Raw genomic sequence first — 18407 nt, 5'->3', positions numbered from 1 at the left:
AGACTTGTGGCTCAGATTAAAGCGCTGGGGATCTGGATATTCCTTTCACTGTTTTTTAAATGTGAAAGATGCGATACAAATGATTTGATTGGGATAATATGACTTTGTAGCAGCATGATATGCTATCCTATATAATAAAACCCTAAGCGCGCATGCGCACTTAGGGTTTCATGATCCCTGCCGCCGTGTTTTCTGATCCGTGGCCGAATTCTATATTAGAACGTGGCGGCAGGGAACACTCTGGCCACTCCCCTCCTCCCGCCCTGACTCACTGTAAAGTCCGCTGTTCGTTGTCGTCGCCTTCCCCCACCCCCCCGCGCGCACCCCTCCCCGCCACATCCAAACCCCCATTGACCCTCCCATCCGACCCTCCCACCACGAGACGACCGACAAACCTCCTGGCTCCAGCGGCGTCCGCAGCATTCTAAATACACTGCTTCGGGGCCTTCTACTGCACTGATTTCCTCTGCTGCGTCCCTGATGACATCATCGGGACATAGGATGGGACACTAAGGACATAGGAAGGTGGCATTGGGGGCACTAAGGACATAAGATGGGACACTAAGGACATAGGAAGATGGCACTGGGGGCACTAAGGACATAGGAAGGAAGCCACAGAGACACAGGCAGGCATGGCACAACAGAGAAATACAGGCAGGCAGGGAGACAGGGAGACAGAGACAGAATGAAAGACAGACAGCGTCCAAGGAGAGAGAGACAAAGAAAAAAAAAAGAAGATAGACAGACATCTACTCTAGCACCCGTTAATGTAACGGGCTTAAACACTAGTAAACTATAATAAATTTACTCTGTTGTTTCAAGTGAAATTTGAAAGAAAAAGGCAAGAAGGAAAAAGCCTCAGAGAATTTAAATGGGAAATAGAGCCACAGTTCAAAAATCTATCACATGAATAAAATACCTTCCTCCAATTTTTTAAATGTGTTGGAATATAAGAACATAAGAATATCCTTACTGGGTCAGACCAATGGTCCATCTAGCCCAGTATCCCATCTTCACGGTGGTCAATCCAGGTCACAAGTACCTGACAAAAACCCAAATAATACCAGAATTCCATGCTACCAATCTAGGGCAAGCAGTGGACTAGTAGACTATGGACTTTTGCTCCAGGAACTTGTACAAACCTTTTTTAAAACCAGCTACATTAACCGCTCTTACCACATCCTCTGGCAACATGTTCTAGAGTTTAACTATTCTCTGAGTGAAAAAATATTTCCTCCTATTAGTTTTAAAAGTATCTCCCTGTAACTTCATTGAGTGTCCCTTAGTCTGTAATCTTTGATGGAGCAAAAAAAAAAGAAAATTGATCCACTTGGACCCGTTCTATTCCACTCAGGATTTTGTAGACTTCTATCGTATCTCCCCTTAGCCATCTCTTTTCCAAGCTGAAGAAACCCTAACCTCTTTAGTCTTTCCTCATATGAGAGGATTTCCATCCCCTTTATCATCTTGGTCGCTCTTCTTTGAACCTTTTCTAGTTCTGCTATATCAGGGGTAGGGAACTCCAGTCCTCGAGAGCCGTATTCCAGTCGGGTTTTCAGGATTTACCTAATGAATATGCATCAGAAGTAGTGCATGCAAATAGATTCATTGGGGAAATCCTGAAAACCCGACTGGAATACGGCTCTCGAGGACCGGAGTTCCCTACCCCCGTGCTACATCTTTTTTGAGGTAAGGCGACCAGAACTGAATGCAATACTCAAGGTGAGGTCACACTATGGGGAAATACAGAGACATTATAACATTCTTGGTATTGTTGACCATCCCTTTTCTAATAATTCCTAGCATCTTCTTTGCTTTGCTTTTTTTGGCTGCCGCCACTGCGCATATGGGTGGAAGGTTTCAGCATATTGTCTACAATGACACCCAGACCTTTTTTCTTGGGCACTGACCCCCCAAGGTGGACCTAGCATCTGGTAACTATGATTTGGGTTATTCTTCCCAATATGCATCACTTTGCATTTGGCCACATTACATTTCATCTGCCAATCGGATGCCCAGTCTTCCAATTTCCTAAGGACTGCATGCAATTTTTCACAGTCTGCATGTGTTTAACAACTTTGAACATTTTAGTGTCATAATGTCATCTGCAAATTAATCACCTCACTCGTCATCCCAATTTCCAGAGCCAGGGGTGTCAAAGTCCCTCCTCAAGGGCCGGAATCCAGTCGGGTTTTCTGGATTTCCCCAATGAATATGCATTGAAAGCAGTGCATGCAAATAGATCTCATGCAGATTCATTGGGGAAATCCTGAAAACCCGACTGGATTCTGGCCCTCGAGGACCGACTTTGACACCTGTGTTCCAGACCATTTATAAATAAGTTAAATAGAACCAGTCCCAGAACAGATCCCTGCGGGACCCCACTATTTACCCTGCTCCATTGAGAAAAATGGCCATTTAACCCCTACCCTCTGTTTTCTGTCCAATAACAAATTCATATCCCATAACTCTTTAATTTGCTCAGGAGCCTCACATGAGGAGCTTTTTGAAGTTTACTGAAAATCTAGATACACTACATCAACCAGCTCACCTTTATCCACATTTATATTCACAACTTCAAAAACGTCAATCAAATTGGTGAAGAAAGATCTCCCTTGGCTGAACCTACGCTGACTCTCTCGCATTAAATCATGTTTGTCTACAATTTTATTTGTTATAATTATTTCCACTACTTTGCCTGGCACTGAAGTCAGGCTGACTGGTCTGTAATTGCCCAGATCCCCTATAAAATACTCCTCCTCACTTTTAAAACAAAAAACTCTAACCAACCGGCGTTCATAGATAAACTTTTGATCCCTTACTCAGCATTTAGGGCCCTCCGATCTAATAATCAAAATCTACTCTCTAAACCAGGGGTGCCCAATAGGTCGATCGCGATCGACCGGTAGCTCGCCAAAGCAAAGTGAGTCGATCACCCAGGACTCACTTTGCCTTGGCGATCTATCGGGCCGATCAGTCTTCCTCTCCCCGACGTCAATTCTGCCGTCGGAGAGGAAGTTCGGGCCAGCCAATCGCTGCCTGGCTGGGCGGAACTTCCTCTACGACGGCAGAATTGACGTCGGGGAGAGGAATGCTGGTCGGCCCGAAGCAGGAAGAGCATGGGGCGGCGGCAGCTTTGGGGCCTGTTATCCATTGGTGGCGTTTTGGCTCCTGTTCCCCGATGGCAGCGGCAGTGGCTTGGGGAAGGGCAGGGAGAAAGAAAGAAAGAAAGGGGGCAGGCAGAGAGACAGAAGGAAAGAAGAGAAACAGAAAAAAAGAAAGGGGGCATGAAGAGAGAAAGAAAGAAAGGTCAGGGAGAGAGGAAGAAAAAGTTGGGGGAGGGAATGAGGTCTGGAGGAGAGGAAGCATACAGGCTGAAAGAAAGATTGGATGCACAGTCAGAAGAAGAAAGTGCAACCAGAGACTCATGAAATCACCAAACAAGGTAGGAAAAATGATTTTATTTTAAATTTAGTGATCAAAATGTGTCTGAATTTATATCTGCTGTCTATATTTTACACTAAGGTCCCCTTTTACTAAACCGCAATAGAGGTTTTTAGCGCAGGGAGCCTATGAGCGTCGAGAGCAGTGCTGGGCATTCAGCACAGCTCCCTGCGCTAAAAACTGCTATCGTGGTTTAGTAAAAAGGGAGGGGGTGGGTATTTGTCTATTTTTGTATGGTTGTTACTGAGGTGACAGTGCATATAGTCATCTGCTTTGACCTCTTTGAAAAAACCCCGGAATAGGAATGATAATTAACAATTGTATGCGTACAGTGTGCGTTGTGTTTTTTTTAAATTTTATTGTTAGTAGATCATTTTGACTTGGTCATTTTAAAAGTAGCTCGCGAGTCAAAAAAGTGTGGGCACCCCTGGTCTAAACCGTCAACACGGAAACTGTTTTACGATACTACTCACAATTTCAACTTTTCAGTCACCGCCCCCTCTCTGTGGAATGCCCTCCCATTAGACGTTCGATTAGAGAACTCGCTTGAAAATTTTAAAGCCAAACTCAAAACCTTCCTCTTTAAAGATGCCTTTACTCTTTAGTATCAGCTTCTGCCTCTTAATGCCTTGACTCTTGTGAAGCTTTGAAACATCTAATGCTTCTTTTGAAGTGATTCCCACCCTAATGTTTTTGCCACTCCCCATTTACCGTCCTTTTTTTATTAATTTTACTTCGATGTATTTTAAACAACCTTTCCCTCCCCTACTTTCCTTCTGTTTCATGTACATTAACCTAAATTCGTCTAGTATTTTTTAATATTTGATAAAATATTGCTTTTATTTACCTATTTTAATTGTTTTTAACAATCTTTTTATATTGTACACCGTTTAGACACTTGTTTTGATAGACGGTATATAAAAAATAAAGAAACTTGAAACTTGATCTCCTCTGGAACCCTTTTTAAAAATCAGCGTAACATTGGCCACCCTCCATTTTTCAGGTACAACAGACAATTTTAACAGCAGATCGGCAATTTCATGTTTGAGTTCTTTCAGCACCCTGGGATGTATACCATCCAGTCCAGGTGATTTATCACTCTTTAACTTGTCGATTTGGCTTAGTACGTCTTCCAGGTTCACCGAGATCTTTCAGCTCCTCCGCATAATCACCTTTGAAAACAATTTCCTGTTCAGGTTGATTTCTTATGTCTTCTTCCATAAAGACCAAAGCAAATAATTCATTCAGTCTCTCTGCTAAGGCCTTATCCTCCCTGAGCGCGCCTTTTGCTATTATTGATTATCCAAAGGTCCCACGGATTCCCTCACAGGTTTTCTATTTCTGATGTACCTAAAAAAATTATTACTATGAGTTTTTACCTCCTAGGCAAGTTTATCTTGATATTCTTTCTTAGGTTTCTTTATCAATGTTTTGCTCTTCTTATTTTTTCATTTGAATACTTTTTCCATTCTTTACAGCATGTTTTTGGAGCTATAACATCCTCTTTCACTTCACCTTTCAGCCATTCTGGCTCTCATTATCTCTTCTTCCTACCTTTGTTAATAAATGGAATACATCTGGTCTGGGCTTCCACGATGGTATTTTTAAGTAGCATCCACCAATCCTTTTATCTTCTTTTTAACTATTTCCCTCATTTCATCGTAGTCGCCTTTTTGAAAATTAAATACCACTAAAGTAGATTTCTTTAGCGATGTCACTCCAGATATCAGCTCAAATTTGATCACATTAAGAACCAAATCTAAAATAGCTTCTCCTCTTGAGTTCCTGGACCAATTACTCCAAGAAGCAGTCATTGATGACATCTGGGAATTTTACCTCCCTAGCACTCCCTGATGTAACATTTAACTAGTCAATGTTGGGGTAATTGAAATCACCCATTATTATACTGTTGCCCAATTTACCAGCTTTCCTAATCTCTGAAAACATTTTTTCATCAGTCTGCCCATTCTGTCTCGAGGAACGGAAGTATAACCCTACCTGTATATTCCTTCCCTTCACACATGGGATTTTTATCCATATGGATTCCACACTGCTATCTATGTCATGTAGAATGTTTATTTTGTTTGGTTCAATTTCCTCATTAACTTATAGCGCAATCCCCCTCCAATTTGATCTACTCTATCCCTGCGATACAATCTGTACCAAGGTAAATTCTGCTGTTGGGTCTTGATTTCCTATTTAAGTTCTGAGGCTTTTCCCTTCCTGCCATTTTCTTTCAACTTTCATCTGAAACAATAGAGCAATTTTTCTATAGTGTATTGTATTTTATAATAAGGAAAACATGAAGCAGACCAACAGAAATAGGAAATATATGTTTTTTTTATTTAATTCCAGCACATGAAATGGCTACATTTCATCCTAAGGCAGTGTCAGGAGTTAAAGCTAAAAGGAGATTCCAATCACAACTTCCCCTTAAAGCAAATTCCTTCCAAATAAACGCAATCAAGCACTCACTCCACAGAGTAGGCAGCTTTTAGTCTGAACATGCAGAAATTGAGGGAGCATTTTGACAATGTTGACCTTTCCTGTATCATTTCAAATGAATGCATACCTTTACCAGTCTAATCTAATCCAATCTTCTATTTGTGCATTACGCATATCTATTCAGGCTCAAGGCGACATCAAGAGAGGAAGGAATAGGAGAAGGGGGGGCTAGGGGAGGGGGGAGGTAGGAGGGGTGAGAAGAGGAGAGGGAAGTAGAAGAGGGAGAAGTAGGGAGAGCGGTGAGAAAGGGAGATTAAGTATCGAAAAGATACTTAAACCTGGCTTCTACTCCTCGGGCTGTTCAGAGCTGGGAACTTTTCAATGGCAGCATTCTCAGCCCCGGGAAGTCCAGCGTGTCTTTTCATTGTGCAATAGGTAACATTTTGGACAGGGGCAGGGGGGGGGTGCCATTTTCTGGCTTTATCCCTCCCACCCCAGACAGAAGGAACGATTTGGGTTGGCAGGAGGCCACATTACTTTACTTAGGAATTTGGGTGGCACTCCATGCCATGTGGTACCCCAGGCAACCACCCTATTCACCCAGCCATAAAGCTGACTCTAATGACACTCAATGGTTCATTATGAAAATATAGACTGGCGAGAACCGGGAAGACGTTCAAAATAAGGGTACGGGACAAAGTAACTGTAAATAGGCTCATAGTACTGAAGCTCCAGTTTGGGTTGACTCTAATTGAGCTGAAAGCCGAAAGGAGAATGTGCTTGACAAAATAATAGAATCATTCCCCTTAGACATTACATACATTTTCGCACTATTGGTTCCTTTGAAAATTTTGGTATAGGTGGATGGGTTGCTTTGCCTAATACTTACTTTGCTGTGCGCACAGATAGCTGATCCCAAAAGTTTCCATGTCCCTCCTCTCCTGTCCATGCGAAGCATCCGCAGGATTTGCAGGAAGCGCAGACTGCGAAGGGATGTGGCCAAAACATGTGACTGGTTTTTCCCAACAGCCACTACTGGCACAGAGGCGATGAGCACGAAGATATCTGAGAAGCAAACCAAGCAACCAGACCAAATGATTACATACAAGACACCGAGAGGTCCCGTCTGTTAAGCTGTGAAAAGCATTAATGCATGCTTAGCGTTGCAAAAAAAAAAAAAAAATCACAGGCGTACTCAGGCATCCCATAGAAATTTTGGAATTAGCACTTGCTCCTCACTCAAGAAAAAATAAAATTAATTTTTTAGCACTGGGGTGTTTGGGGACAGAGACTGGGCAGGTTCTGTGCAAATTGGTTAGTGCAGCTAGGTTCATAGACAAAACCGCGGAAGACAAAGGCGCGCGCTGACAACTGAGCGCAAGACGGAAGCGCGCGCCGAAGAAAAAGAGTGTTTTTAGGGGCTCCGACGGGGGGGGGGGGTTTTGGGGAACCCCCCCACTTTACTTAATACAGATCGCGGCGGCGTTGTGGGTGGTTTGGGGGGTTGTAATCCCCCTCATTATACTGGAAACTTAACTGTTTCCCTGTTTTTTAGGGAAAAAGTGAAGTTTTCAGTAAAATGTGGGGGGTTACAACCCCCCAAACCTCCCACAACACCCCCACAACGCGGCGCAACCTGTGTAAAGTAAAGTGGGGGGGTTCCCCCACACACTCCCCGTCGGAGCCCTTTAAAAGAGTCATTTTCTTCGGCGCGCACCTCCGCACTGCGCTCAGTTGTCTGCGCGCGCCTTTGTCCCGGCGCGCTTTTGACCTGAAACCGTGCAGCTACATTGCTACAGGCTAACCAATTAGCAAGTGGTTAGCACAGAAGCCTGTATTGGGGAAATGAACACATGACCATTAATACCGAAAATAGAAAAATTGGACGTTTTACCCCTGCAGCACAAATAGCCTTAGTGCACGTAAATGACCCATTTAAGGACGTGTGAGGGCCATTTTTTACTGCAGTTTGGTAAAAGGGCCACAGAAAAGAACTAATGAGTCCAAGACAACCAGCCTATATTATTTATTTCTTCTGCAATCACACCTGCCACAGAAGAAAAACTAACAAGCTTTTTTTATTTTTTTAAATTTTTTGCTTTTAAATCAAATTTTCTGGCCCATGGTATCTGGCCAATCAGAGTCTTAGGCCACTCCCAGTGCATCCCAGAATGCACTGGGAAGGAGGCCTAAGACTCCGGTTGGCCAAGGTACCCAAGGCCTCTCCTATGTATGGGGGGGAAATCAAGGGGATGGGGTGCCAGGGTGGGGAGTTCGGGTGTGGAGGGTGCTGGGGTGGGGGGTTCGAATCTGGGTGATCGTAGATTGGGGGTCATGGGATCAGGGGGGTGCTGCTGGAAGGAGGGAGTGGGTATCTCTCCTGCCAGGGGACTTCGACAGTGTCAAGTGAGGGTTTGGAGGTGGCGGCAGGAGGAATTGGGTATCCCTCCTGCTGCAGACAGGACCTGCTGCCTAACCACCCCGATTCTTTAACTGCCGCCTGTGACATGGGCGCCGGTTAGAGAATCGGGGTGGTTAGGCAGGGTTAGGCGTCTGTCCCTTAGGGCACTGGTTGTGCGATTCTCAGACACTTCATGGGCGGCCGCAGAAACCGGCATCCTATACAGACTTTCCCCGTGTGTCTAAGTGCTTTAAAAATGAGCCCCCTATAGTTCCACAGCTCCTTACATACAACCCCTACATAGAGTTACCAGATTCTCCTAATGGAAAATCTTGCCCCCATTCCCACCCCCGCCTCGCTCTCGTCAGGCAGGAAGGCAACCGCGCAGGTGCGGATGCCCTCCTGCCCAACGGCAATTTGTTGGACGTTTTTCAAAACCCAGACAAAGTGCCGGGTTTTGAAAAGCCATCCGGACCCCCGGACATGTGCTCAAGAGGACATATCCGGGGAAATCCGGACGTCTGGTAAACCCTACCCCTACATCTATTACCCTACCCCAGGGGTAGGCAATTCCGGTCCTCGAGAGCCGGAGCCAGGTCAGATTTTCAGGATATCCACAATAAATATGCATGAGATAGATTTGCATCTCAAGGAGGCAGTGCATGCAAATCCATCTCGTGCATATTCATTGTGGATTTTACTATTAAGACTCCGACAGTGAAGACTACTAAACAAATAAGATAAGTTTTTGTGGTCGAGTTTTTCAAATTTTGATAGCACAACACAGTATTTGATGTAGATTTTTTGAATAAGCAGTACGTATTTAAAACCACATCTTAAATATTGAGTGGTGTAGGGTTTATATTATAAAATAGTGATTAAAAAATAGCATTTAAAAAAATAGTTTTAAAGGCCAATGATTGGAGCAGGAGTATTTCTACTACGCGGATTGGCTCAGTTTGTGACTGCATTGCTGTGCGTAGGCTCCATTTCTGAGGCCGTATAGGATGCCTTGATAGACGAAGGCTTGACAATACTGATGTGTATTGCTTGATATGGTGGTATTTCGCTACTATTTTTATATTCATTGTGGATACCATGAAAACCTGGACTGGCTCCGGCTCTCGAGGACCGGAATTGCCTACCCCTGCCCTAAATATTGACAAAACCTCCAAAATCCTTGGGCTCCGCCCCCTCTTTTGAGCCTCAAATCTCTAACATATGGGGAAAAAAACCCCTTCTTAAGGCTAATCAAACCATTCTTCCATGACCACCACTTTGACGTTCTGGTACAAATGCTAGTAGTATCTCAACTGGACTATTGCAATTCCCTTTGTTGGAGTTAGGTGATATCGACTCGTCCTCAAGTTCTAGTGACCTCCAGCTTCATCCCTTTATGCAGGGATGAACACCACCCTCGTCCACAAACTACAGCTATAAGACTAATATTCAAACTGAGAAAATTTGAACCCGTCACAGCATACTACTGCAGCGTACACTGAGGTGGCGAGTCAAAAGAGCGTGGGACAATCGTGCGCCGACAAAGCCGCTCGGACAAATGCGCGCAGGGCGTCAGTGAACTGGATTAAAACTTAACTTTAAAGTGCTCTGAGGGGATGGGGGGGAAACCCCCACACTTTACTTAGAAGTGTTACCACTGCCGTTGGGGTGGGGGAACCCCCCCCACACACACACACACACTTAGAGAGGAAACTGTAATTTTTTCCTAAAAAAGAGGGGAGTCAATTACAGTTTCCTCTGTAATGGGGGGTGATTCCCCCCCAATCCCAACCCCCAATGGTAGTGGCAACAGTTCTAATTAAAGTGGGGGGGGTTCCCCCCCCCAAAAAAACCCTCGGAGCACTTTAAAGTTGTTTTAATCCAGTATGCTGACGTCCTGCGCGCATTTTTCCACGCGGCTTTGTCAGCACGCGGTTATCCCGTGCGCTTTAGTCTATGTACCGTACACTGGCTCCCTATTCAAACGTGTATTACCCTCAAACTGTCATGTATAATGTACTGCAAACTCTGTTCAGCTGCTCATAAATAGGGTTACCAGACGACCCGGAAAACCTGGACATGTACTCTTTTTAGAGGACTGTCCGGTCTCCCGGATGTACTTTCCAAAACCGGCATTTGTCCGGTTTTGGAAAGCCCCCAACGAGCTCCAGCCATATCTGGAAGGCCTCTGAGTACATGTGGATGATGTCACATCTGCACATGCTCCAGGCCCTCCAGACACGACTGGAGGTCGTCCGGAAGAAGAGAAGAGGCTTTGTGGGGGGTGTAGCCTGGGGCAGAACAGGTTGAAGGCAGGAAGGGGTGGGGTCATGTGTACGGGGTTTCCCAGAGAAAAAAATACGTAACTTGTAGATCTTTTCATCAATTCCTGGGCCAGAAATCTCAAGAAGCTCCTTCTAATTCTTCCCTCTACAAAAGGGATCAAATACAAACAAGTATTCAGCTCACTGTTCACTTTACCGGTGAGAAGATCTGGAATGGTTTCCCTACAATCATTAGATTTCGGAGGATGCTAATATCTCTTCTCTTTGAAGAAATGTATGCCGTTGACAACGTCAAAGTGTGGCAATAAGCAGACCTACGTTTTGCCTTCACTTATCTGCACGGCATTGTAAATGCTGGCCCGTGTACCCATTCCCTTCTTTGTTTACCTTATAACACCTATTCCCCAACTCTCTCTGACCTCAACTCTGTATGATATTCATTATACCAGGGGTATCCAACCTGCGGCCCGAGGGCGACATGCGGCCCCTTGAAGTATTTTGTGCGGCCCCGGTCGAGGACGATGCATTGTTTTCCTCTGCTGCCCCCTAGTGTTTACAGTCTTGCCAGCTCCCTCCTCTATTTTGCTGCAGCATTTGCACGTCTCCAGAAACATTTTTTTCGGTCAATGCGGCCCAGGGAAGCCAAAAGGTTGGACACCCCTGCACTATACAATTACCCTGTAATCCTAATCACATTGTTAATCCCCACTGTTATTCCTGAGAATTGTAAGTCGCCCTGACCCTTGTTGGGCATAGATCAGGGGTCTCAAAGACCCTCCTTGAGGGCAGCAATCCAGTCGGATTTTCAGGATTTCCCCAATGAATATGCATGAGATCTATGTGCATGCACTGCTTTCAATGGATATTCATTGGGGAAATCCTGAAAAACCGACTTGATTGCGGCCCTCACGGAGCAACTTTGAGATCCCTGGCATAAAGTGACCCAGAAATTGCAGATTAGATTAGAGTTATCGGCACTGATTAAGCTTTTTAAAAAATGGACACCCCCCCCCCTTTACAAAACCATAGTATGGTTTTTAATACCAGCTGTGGCGGTAACAGCTCCGTCGCTCATAGAATTCCTATGAGGCACATAGGTTGGCTAGGTACCTAACTTTTTATAAAAGACGCCTATTCTGGGCCTTACCCCCTCTTCCTACCTAAGGCAAATGGCTGGAGAACAAAAAACAGAGCATGGGCATAAATGGGAAGCTCTTCGACTAGGAGAAAGTGACTAGTGGTGTACCCCAGGGCTCTGTACTTGGGCCGATCTTATTTAATATTTATATCAATGACCTGGAAGAAGGAACATCCAGTGAGATCATCAAGTTTGCAGACGACACAAAGCTATGCCGGGCAATCAGATCGCAGAAGGATAGCGAGGAACTCCGGAGCGACTTGTGTCAGTTAGAGAAATGGGCGGAGAAATGGCAGATTAAGTTTAATGTGGAGAAATGCAAAGTAATGCATTTAGGCAGAAAAAATAAGGAACACGAGTATAGAATGTCAGGTGCAACTCTGGGTAAGAGTGAACAAGAAAAAGACCTGGGAGGACTGATAGATAGGACCCTGAAACCATCAGCACAATGTGCGGCGGCGGCAAAGAAAGCAAATAGAATATTGGGCATGATAAAGAAGGGAATCACGAGATCGGAGAGGGTCATAATACCGCTTTAAAGAGCAATGGTCAGACCCCACTTGGAATATTGGGTCCAACATTGGTCTCCCAACCTAAAGAAGGATATAAAACTGCTGGAAAGGGTGCAGGGACGAGCAACGAGACTAGTAAAAGGTATGGAGAAACTGGAATACGAGGATCGACTTAACAGACTGGGATTGTTCTCACTTGAGAAAAGGAGACTGCGAAGGGATATGATCGAGACGGCGACAGGTCAAAAGCGACAACTGAGCGCAAGGCGGAAGCGCGCCGAAGAAAAACAGTATTTTAAGGGGCTCCGACGGGGAGCATGGGGGGAACCTCCCCACTTTACTTAACAGAGATCGCGCCGGCGTTGTGGGGGGGTTTGGGGGGTTGTAACCCCCCACATTATACTGAAAACTTCACTTTTTCCCTAAAAAAGAGGGAAAAAGTTAAGTTTCCAGTAAATGAGGGGGGTTACAACCCCCCAAGCCCCCCACAAAGCCAGCACGATCTCTGATAAGTAAAGTGGGGGGGTTCCCCCCACACACCCCCATTGGAGCCCCTTAAAATACTGTTTTTCTTCGGCGCGCTTCCGCCTTGTGCTCAGTTGTCTGCGCTGGGACCTTCAAAATACTGATAGGAATCGACAAAATAGAGCAGAAAAAATTATTTACATTGTCCAATTTGACACGGACAAGAGGACACGGAATGAAGCTAAGGGGGGACAAATTCAGGACAAATATCAGGAAGTTCTGCTTCATGCAGAGAGTGGTTGACACCTCCCAGGGGAGGTTATTGCGGAATCAACCGTCCTAGGATTCAAAAGCAAACTAGATGCACATCTACTTACGAGAGGCATAGAAGGATATGGGTGACTAAAAATTACTAAATATGTGAAAAATACGTGTTTGTAAAATCCGGTTATTAGCAGGGAAACATACAGGCCATGTATACCAGAAACGAAACTGACAGCACATAAACCAAAAATTGAAACGGAGAAAAAATAAACCTCAATTGAGGGAGGTTGGGACTACACAAGTACCCAGCCCTCCACTCATCATCACGGGTTTATAAAAAAACTCCGTGAACATATATATGAGAGTCACTGTTTCATTCGTTTTCATACATACAAAATCATGTTTTAGTCACTTTTTTTCAAAATCTTTTTTGTGTATAAGCGTCAGTATATAGCAATACAGGCCCGAATCCCAAACTTAACTCAATTAGTTAGCAAGGGCTACAGCTTAATTCAATTAGTGCAAAAACTCTTGGAGAAAAATACACTCATCTGAAAAAAAGAGGTTTTCACCAAAGGCTTCCAGCTCATAATCCCGACAGAAAAGACTTTCTGTTTCGCCCGGCAAGGGCTACTTCAGGGGAAAAAGCCATCTTCTACTGTCTCCATGTTGCTTGCAACTTGTTGGTAGTGAAGCCGACTCCTCTCAGGAAGGTACTGGCTTGGACGTTTTGACCTTAACAAATTGCTAGTTGACTAAAAATTACGCCAGTTGTACACCTGTCAGGGCCTCCGCGTGTGCGGACCGCCGGACTTGATGGACTGAAGGTCTGGTCCGGAGATGGCAGTTCTTATGTTCTTATGTTAAAACAAACTTGTTCAACCAATTTGTAACCAAGTCCTCTTAAGCCCTACCTCTCCATCTCCAACCAAATTGTTCCCAAGATCTCTCATGCCTCACCTCTGTATCATGCTCTCCTGTATTTTGATGATCTTACATTGTGCCTATATCCGCTGATTGTTCAGCTCTTCCTGTTGTAAACCGCCTCGAACTACCACGGCTTTGTCGGTATATAAGAATAAAATTATTATTATTATTATTTTACTAAGGTGCGCTAACCGATCAGCGCGCGCTAATCGAATTAGCACGTGCTAAATGAAATGCATCCATAGACTAACATGCATGCATTAGCATTTAGCGTGCGCTAAATCGATTAGCGCGCGCTAATCGGTTAGCGCACCTTAGTAAAAGAGGGCCTTGTGCCTGCTGACTTTCCATCCACTCCACTGTTACTACTTCATAACATTCTCCATTTTGCGTGCACTTTGCCTCAGGATATGTCTATAGGAAGCATTAACCTTCGAGAGACCTCCTTTGAAGCCCCTCCCCCTCCCCCAGGTGTTATCAGGTGTTTTAAAGGCATGACATGTTTTTAGCATGCTTTGTTAGGAAGGCGGGCAAGTTATTATCCCTTCTGTACTGCCCAGAGATTTCCAAGCAATTCGCTCTTTGTGCAGGCTGGAGCGAGGAAGCCATAATTACGCTGTGGAGCATTGTGAAGATCAGCTTAAGCTCTGTGTTACTTAATCTTCTAGTGCTGCAAATCAGAAACTGACATTCTATAGCAGCAGAGCTAATTCTGGATTATGGGGGGGAAAAAAATCATAAAGAAGACATTATTCTTGAAGTGGATTTTTTTGAAATAGTTCAAACTGATTAATCCACAAGCACATACATTGAGCCAGCGTCTGAAGTGTCTGTCTACCACCCATGTGTCAAAGCCCTTTATCTCTTACTACTTTTACCTAACTCAGACGTGGGCAACTCCGGTCCTTGAGGGCCGGAATCCAATCGGCACACCTAACATTTACAGTACACACCCATAGTTACAGCAGCTATAGGCATGGCCTAACTGTTGTGATATAAATATGGCGGGGATGCAAATCTCTTACAGTAGTCTGTAAATTATGTGTGTAATGGGAGGCCAGCCCATACTCCACCTACGTATATGCCCCCTCGCATTTACATTTTATGTATAGAAACATAGAGTATGACGGCAGAAAAGGGCCGATGGCCCAACAAGTCTGCCCACCCAAGAACCCTCCCTCCCTTGAGAATCCATCTTTTAAGCATAACTCTAGCAACCCCATCTGTTTGTCCCATGGTCTCTTGAAGTCGAGCATGCTACTGGCCTCGACCACCTGGCGTGGAAGACCATTCCATCAATCAATCACCCTTTCGGTGAAGAAGTATTTCCTGGTGTCACCATGAAATCTTCCCCCCTTAAGTTTTAGCGGATGCCCTCTTGTTGCCATGGGACCCTTAAAAGAAAAGATTTCTTCCTCCACTTCAATGCGGCCCATGATGTATTTGAATGTTTCTATCATGTCCCCCCTATCTCTGCGCTCCTCGAGAGAATATAAGCGCAGTCTGCTCAGACGTTCTTCATATGGGAGATCTTTAAGTCCTGAGACCATCCTAGTGGCCATTCTCTGGATCGACTCCATTCTCTTCACATCCTTTTGATAATGTGGCCTCCAAAACTGGACACAGTACTCCAGGTGAGGTCTCACCATGGATCTGTATAACGGCAGTATGACTTCAGGCTTTCGGCTAATAAAGCTCCTTCTGATGCAACCCAGCATTTGTCTAGCCTTTACTGAAGCTTTCTCCACCTGATTGGCAGCTTTCATATCTTCCTGGATGATTACTCCCAAGTCCCTTTTTGCAACAGTTCTTGTTAAGTTTTCACCGTTCAAGGTGTATGGGTCTTGATACACCGCCATGACCAAACAATGGTTTCTATGCAACTCATAAATAAATCAGGAGAAGAGAAGAATGGAGGATAGCAAAAAAAAAAAAAAAAAAGTGTTAGCAAAAGTAATTTGATAAATGTTTGGGAAAGCTAAAGTGAAAAAGTAGGTTTTGAGAGCATTCTTAAACCTGGCACAGGAAGAATTCCTATGGGGTTGCTGTGGGAGAGTGTTTCATGTAACTGATAGTGGAGGCCCATGTGATTTTTCGAGTCAGATGAGGGAAGGGAGTAGGACAGCAAGTTGACCTGCATGGGTGAAATGGAGAGTTCTGGAAGGATCAGAAGGGATGAGAAGACAATCCATATAAGTTAGGTACACTGTTCCAGAATAACGCTTAGGTATCCTGCTGGCACTTTCATGGGTGAGCCATAAGTGCTAGTTTTATACACATTTCCACACACAAGGGATGGCTGCAGTATAATTGGAGGACTTCCACTCAACCTACAGCAGGAGTGTCAAAGTCCCTTCTTGAGGGCTGCAATCCAGTCAGGTTTCCAGGATTTCCCCAATGAATATGCATGAGATCTATTTGCAAGCAATGCTTTCATTGTGTGCTAACAGAGCTCATACATATTCATTGGGGAAATCCTGAAAACCCGACTGGATTGTGGCCCTCGAGGAGGGATTTTGAGACCCCTGACCTAGAGGGAACAGTGATAAACACCTAACTGCACAAGTGCTGACTCCACCCCCTCCTCCCACCCAGATCACAAAATAGCCAGTTTTCACGTTAGTGGTTAGTGCTGACCTACAGTGGAACTAGCGGGTTAAGTGCTACTGAATACCAGCGGAAAGCCCTACAGAAGTGCTTTAACCAGCCAAACCTCTCCGCACCTGTTAAATCACTTTGAATATTGATCTCCAAATTTTCCCCAACTGTATGTACTCGTGCATTAAAACATGCTTTTCTTAATAGTATACCCTGTGAATAGGCACAGTCGTATTGCGAAAAACTAGCTGCCCCGTTACAGAAACACCCTTCATGTTTCACCTACAAGAGGGTGCTGAAACATTTGCAGCCCAACCAAGAAGGGAATAACGTGGAGCCATGAAACTTATGTTATTCCACATATTCGTCCCGAAGTTCAACACACTTGGCACGTCGTGTCTGAAGTTTCTGGAACCCTCCCCCCCCAAAAAAAAATACTCTGATTTCTGGTCCGCTGCTGCAATCCCTTCTGAATCGCTCGAAAATTGTCACCCTTTCAAACTCTTTTTAAGGTTTGAAAACAGCAAATCGTCAGATGGAGCAAGATCTAAACTAAACTACAACTAAACTAAACTTTAAGTTTATATACCGCGTCATCTCCACGGAAGTGGAGCTCGACACAGTTTACAGGAATTAAAAACAAAGAAAGGAACTCCAATGGAAGGAAGAAGGGCTTGGTAAACAGGAAGGAAGGAGGGGACTTAGAATAATGGAGAGGGAGGGGGTAGTTACATTTTGGAGAAAAGCCAGGTTTTCAGATGTTTTCTGAAGTGTTGGAGGGAGGTCGAACTCCGAAGATGGGCAGTAAAGCTGTTCCACAGCTCGGTGATCCTGAAGAGGAGGGATGTTCCAAGTTTTCCAGTATGACCGTGAAGGTGCAGGGAAGGGAGGGAGATGGGCCAACTAGGGGGGGAGGTTAAGTGGGCAGATGATGGAGGTGGAGAGAAGGGGGAGAGAGAAGATGATGGAAGTTGGAAGAAGGGGGAGACAGAGTAGGGCAGACGTTGGATGTTAGTTGAGAGGGGAGAGCAGATGCTGAATGGAAGTGGAGAAAGAGAACACATACTAGATGGTAGGAGGGGATAAAGAAAAAGGGCATATGCTGGATGGGGGGGGAAGAAGATTGAGATAGTGGATGAGTGAACGAAAGAGGTGGCAATCTGTGGGTAGACCCAGTGACAAGAGGGGATGGAAGTTAGAGATGGGAAGGATAGTTTGAATTTCTGAGTGGATCTGGAGGAGTGAGTACTCGAGAGCCAGGATAGTGGGAAGAGGGGAGGAAGGATGCCGTGAAGAGATTTGAAGGTAAGACAGGCGCATTTGTAGCGAACCCTGAGGGTGACTGGGAGCCAGTGAAGCTTAGACAGAAGCGGGGAGACATGGTCGAATTTGCCTTTTGTGAAGATTAGTTTTGCTGCGGTGTTCTGAATCCGCTGAAGTCTGCGAAGGCTTTTCTTTGTTAGGCTTAGGTAGACGGAGTTGCAGTAATCTAGTCTGGATAGATCTAGTGAGTAGGGTGGATGGTTCAAGCACTGAAACCCCAACTGTGTCAAAACATCGATCGTTTTGCCAGCCTTGTGAGCAGGTGCTTTGTTTTGCAAAAAGAGAACTCCTTTTTGCAGTTTCCCTCTCCTTTTTTCTTTCAATGCCTCCTTTAATCGGCACAGCAAGTTACAGTGGTATTCTGCATTAACTGTTTGACTCTTTGGAACATAGTCAGTCGTTACAACACCTTCCTGGTCCTAAAACACTGTGGTCGTGACCTTTCCTGCTGACTTTTGGGTCTTGAATTTCCTTGGCCTTGGAGAACCTGAGGGCCACCATTTCATGGTCTATTGTTTGTCTCAGAATCATAATGGCGCAACAATATTTCGTCAACGGTAACTAGTCGTTTCAAAAAGTTGGTACCAGCTTACTTAAGATGCTGC

General features: G+C 44.8%; 1 protein-coding gene across 4 annotated transcripts in view; it reads right to left on the bottom strand.

The window, feature by feature from the left end:
• Positions 1 to 18407, bottom strand: part of KCNQ3 (potassium voltage-gated channel subfamily Q member 3) — a 362225-nt gene that overhangs the window by 114078 nt on the left and 229740 nt on the right. For all 4 annotated transcript variants that reach the window (XR_004537948.1, XM_033929424.1, XM_033929427.1 and 1 more), the window contains exon 4: positions 6779 to 6954. Coding sequence is in view for 3 of the 4 variants with exons in the window: in XM_033929424.1 (XP_033785315.1) it covers positions 6779 to 6954 (176 nt within the window). In the remaining variant the exon portion in view is untranslated. The remainder of the gene's footprint in view (positions 1 to 6778; positions 6955 to 18407) is intronic.

Source organism: Geotrypetes seraphini, chromosome 2 (assembly GCF_902459505.1).
Source record: "Geotrypetes seraphini chromosome 2, aGeoSer1.1, whole genome shotgun sequence".
Lineage (NCBI taxonomy): Eukaryota > Metazoa > Chordata > Amphibia > Gymnophiona > Dermophiidae > Geotrypetes > Geotrypetes seraphini.
This window is presented reverse-complemented; position numbering and strand designations above follow the sequence as displayed.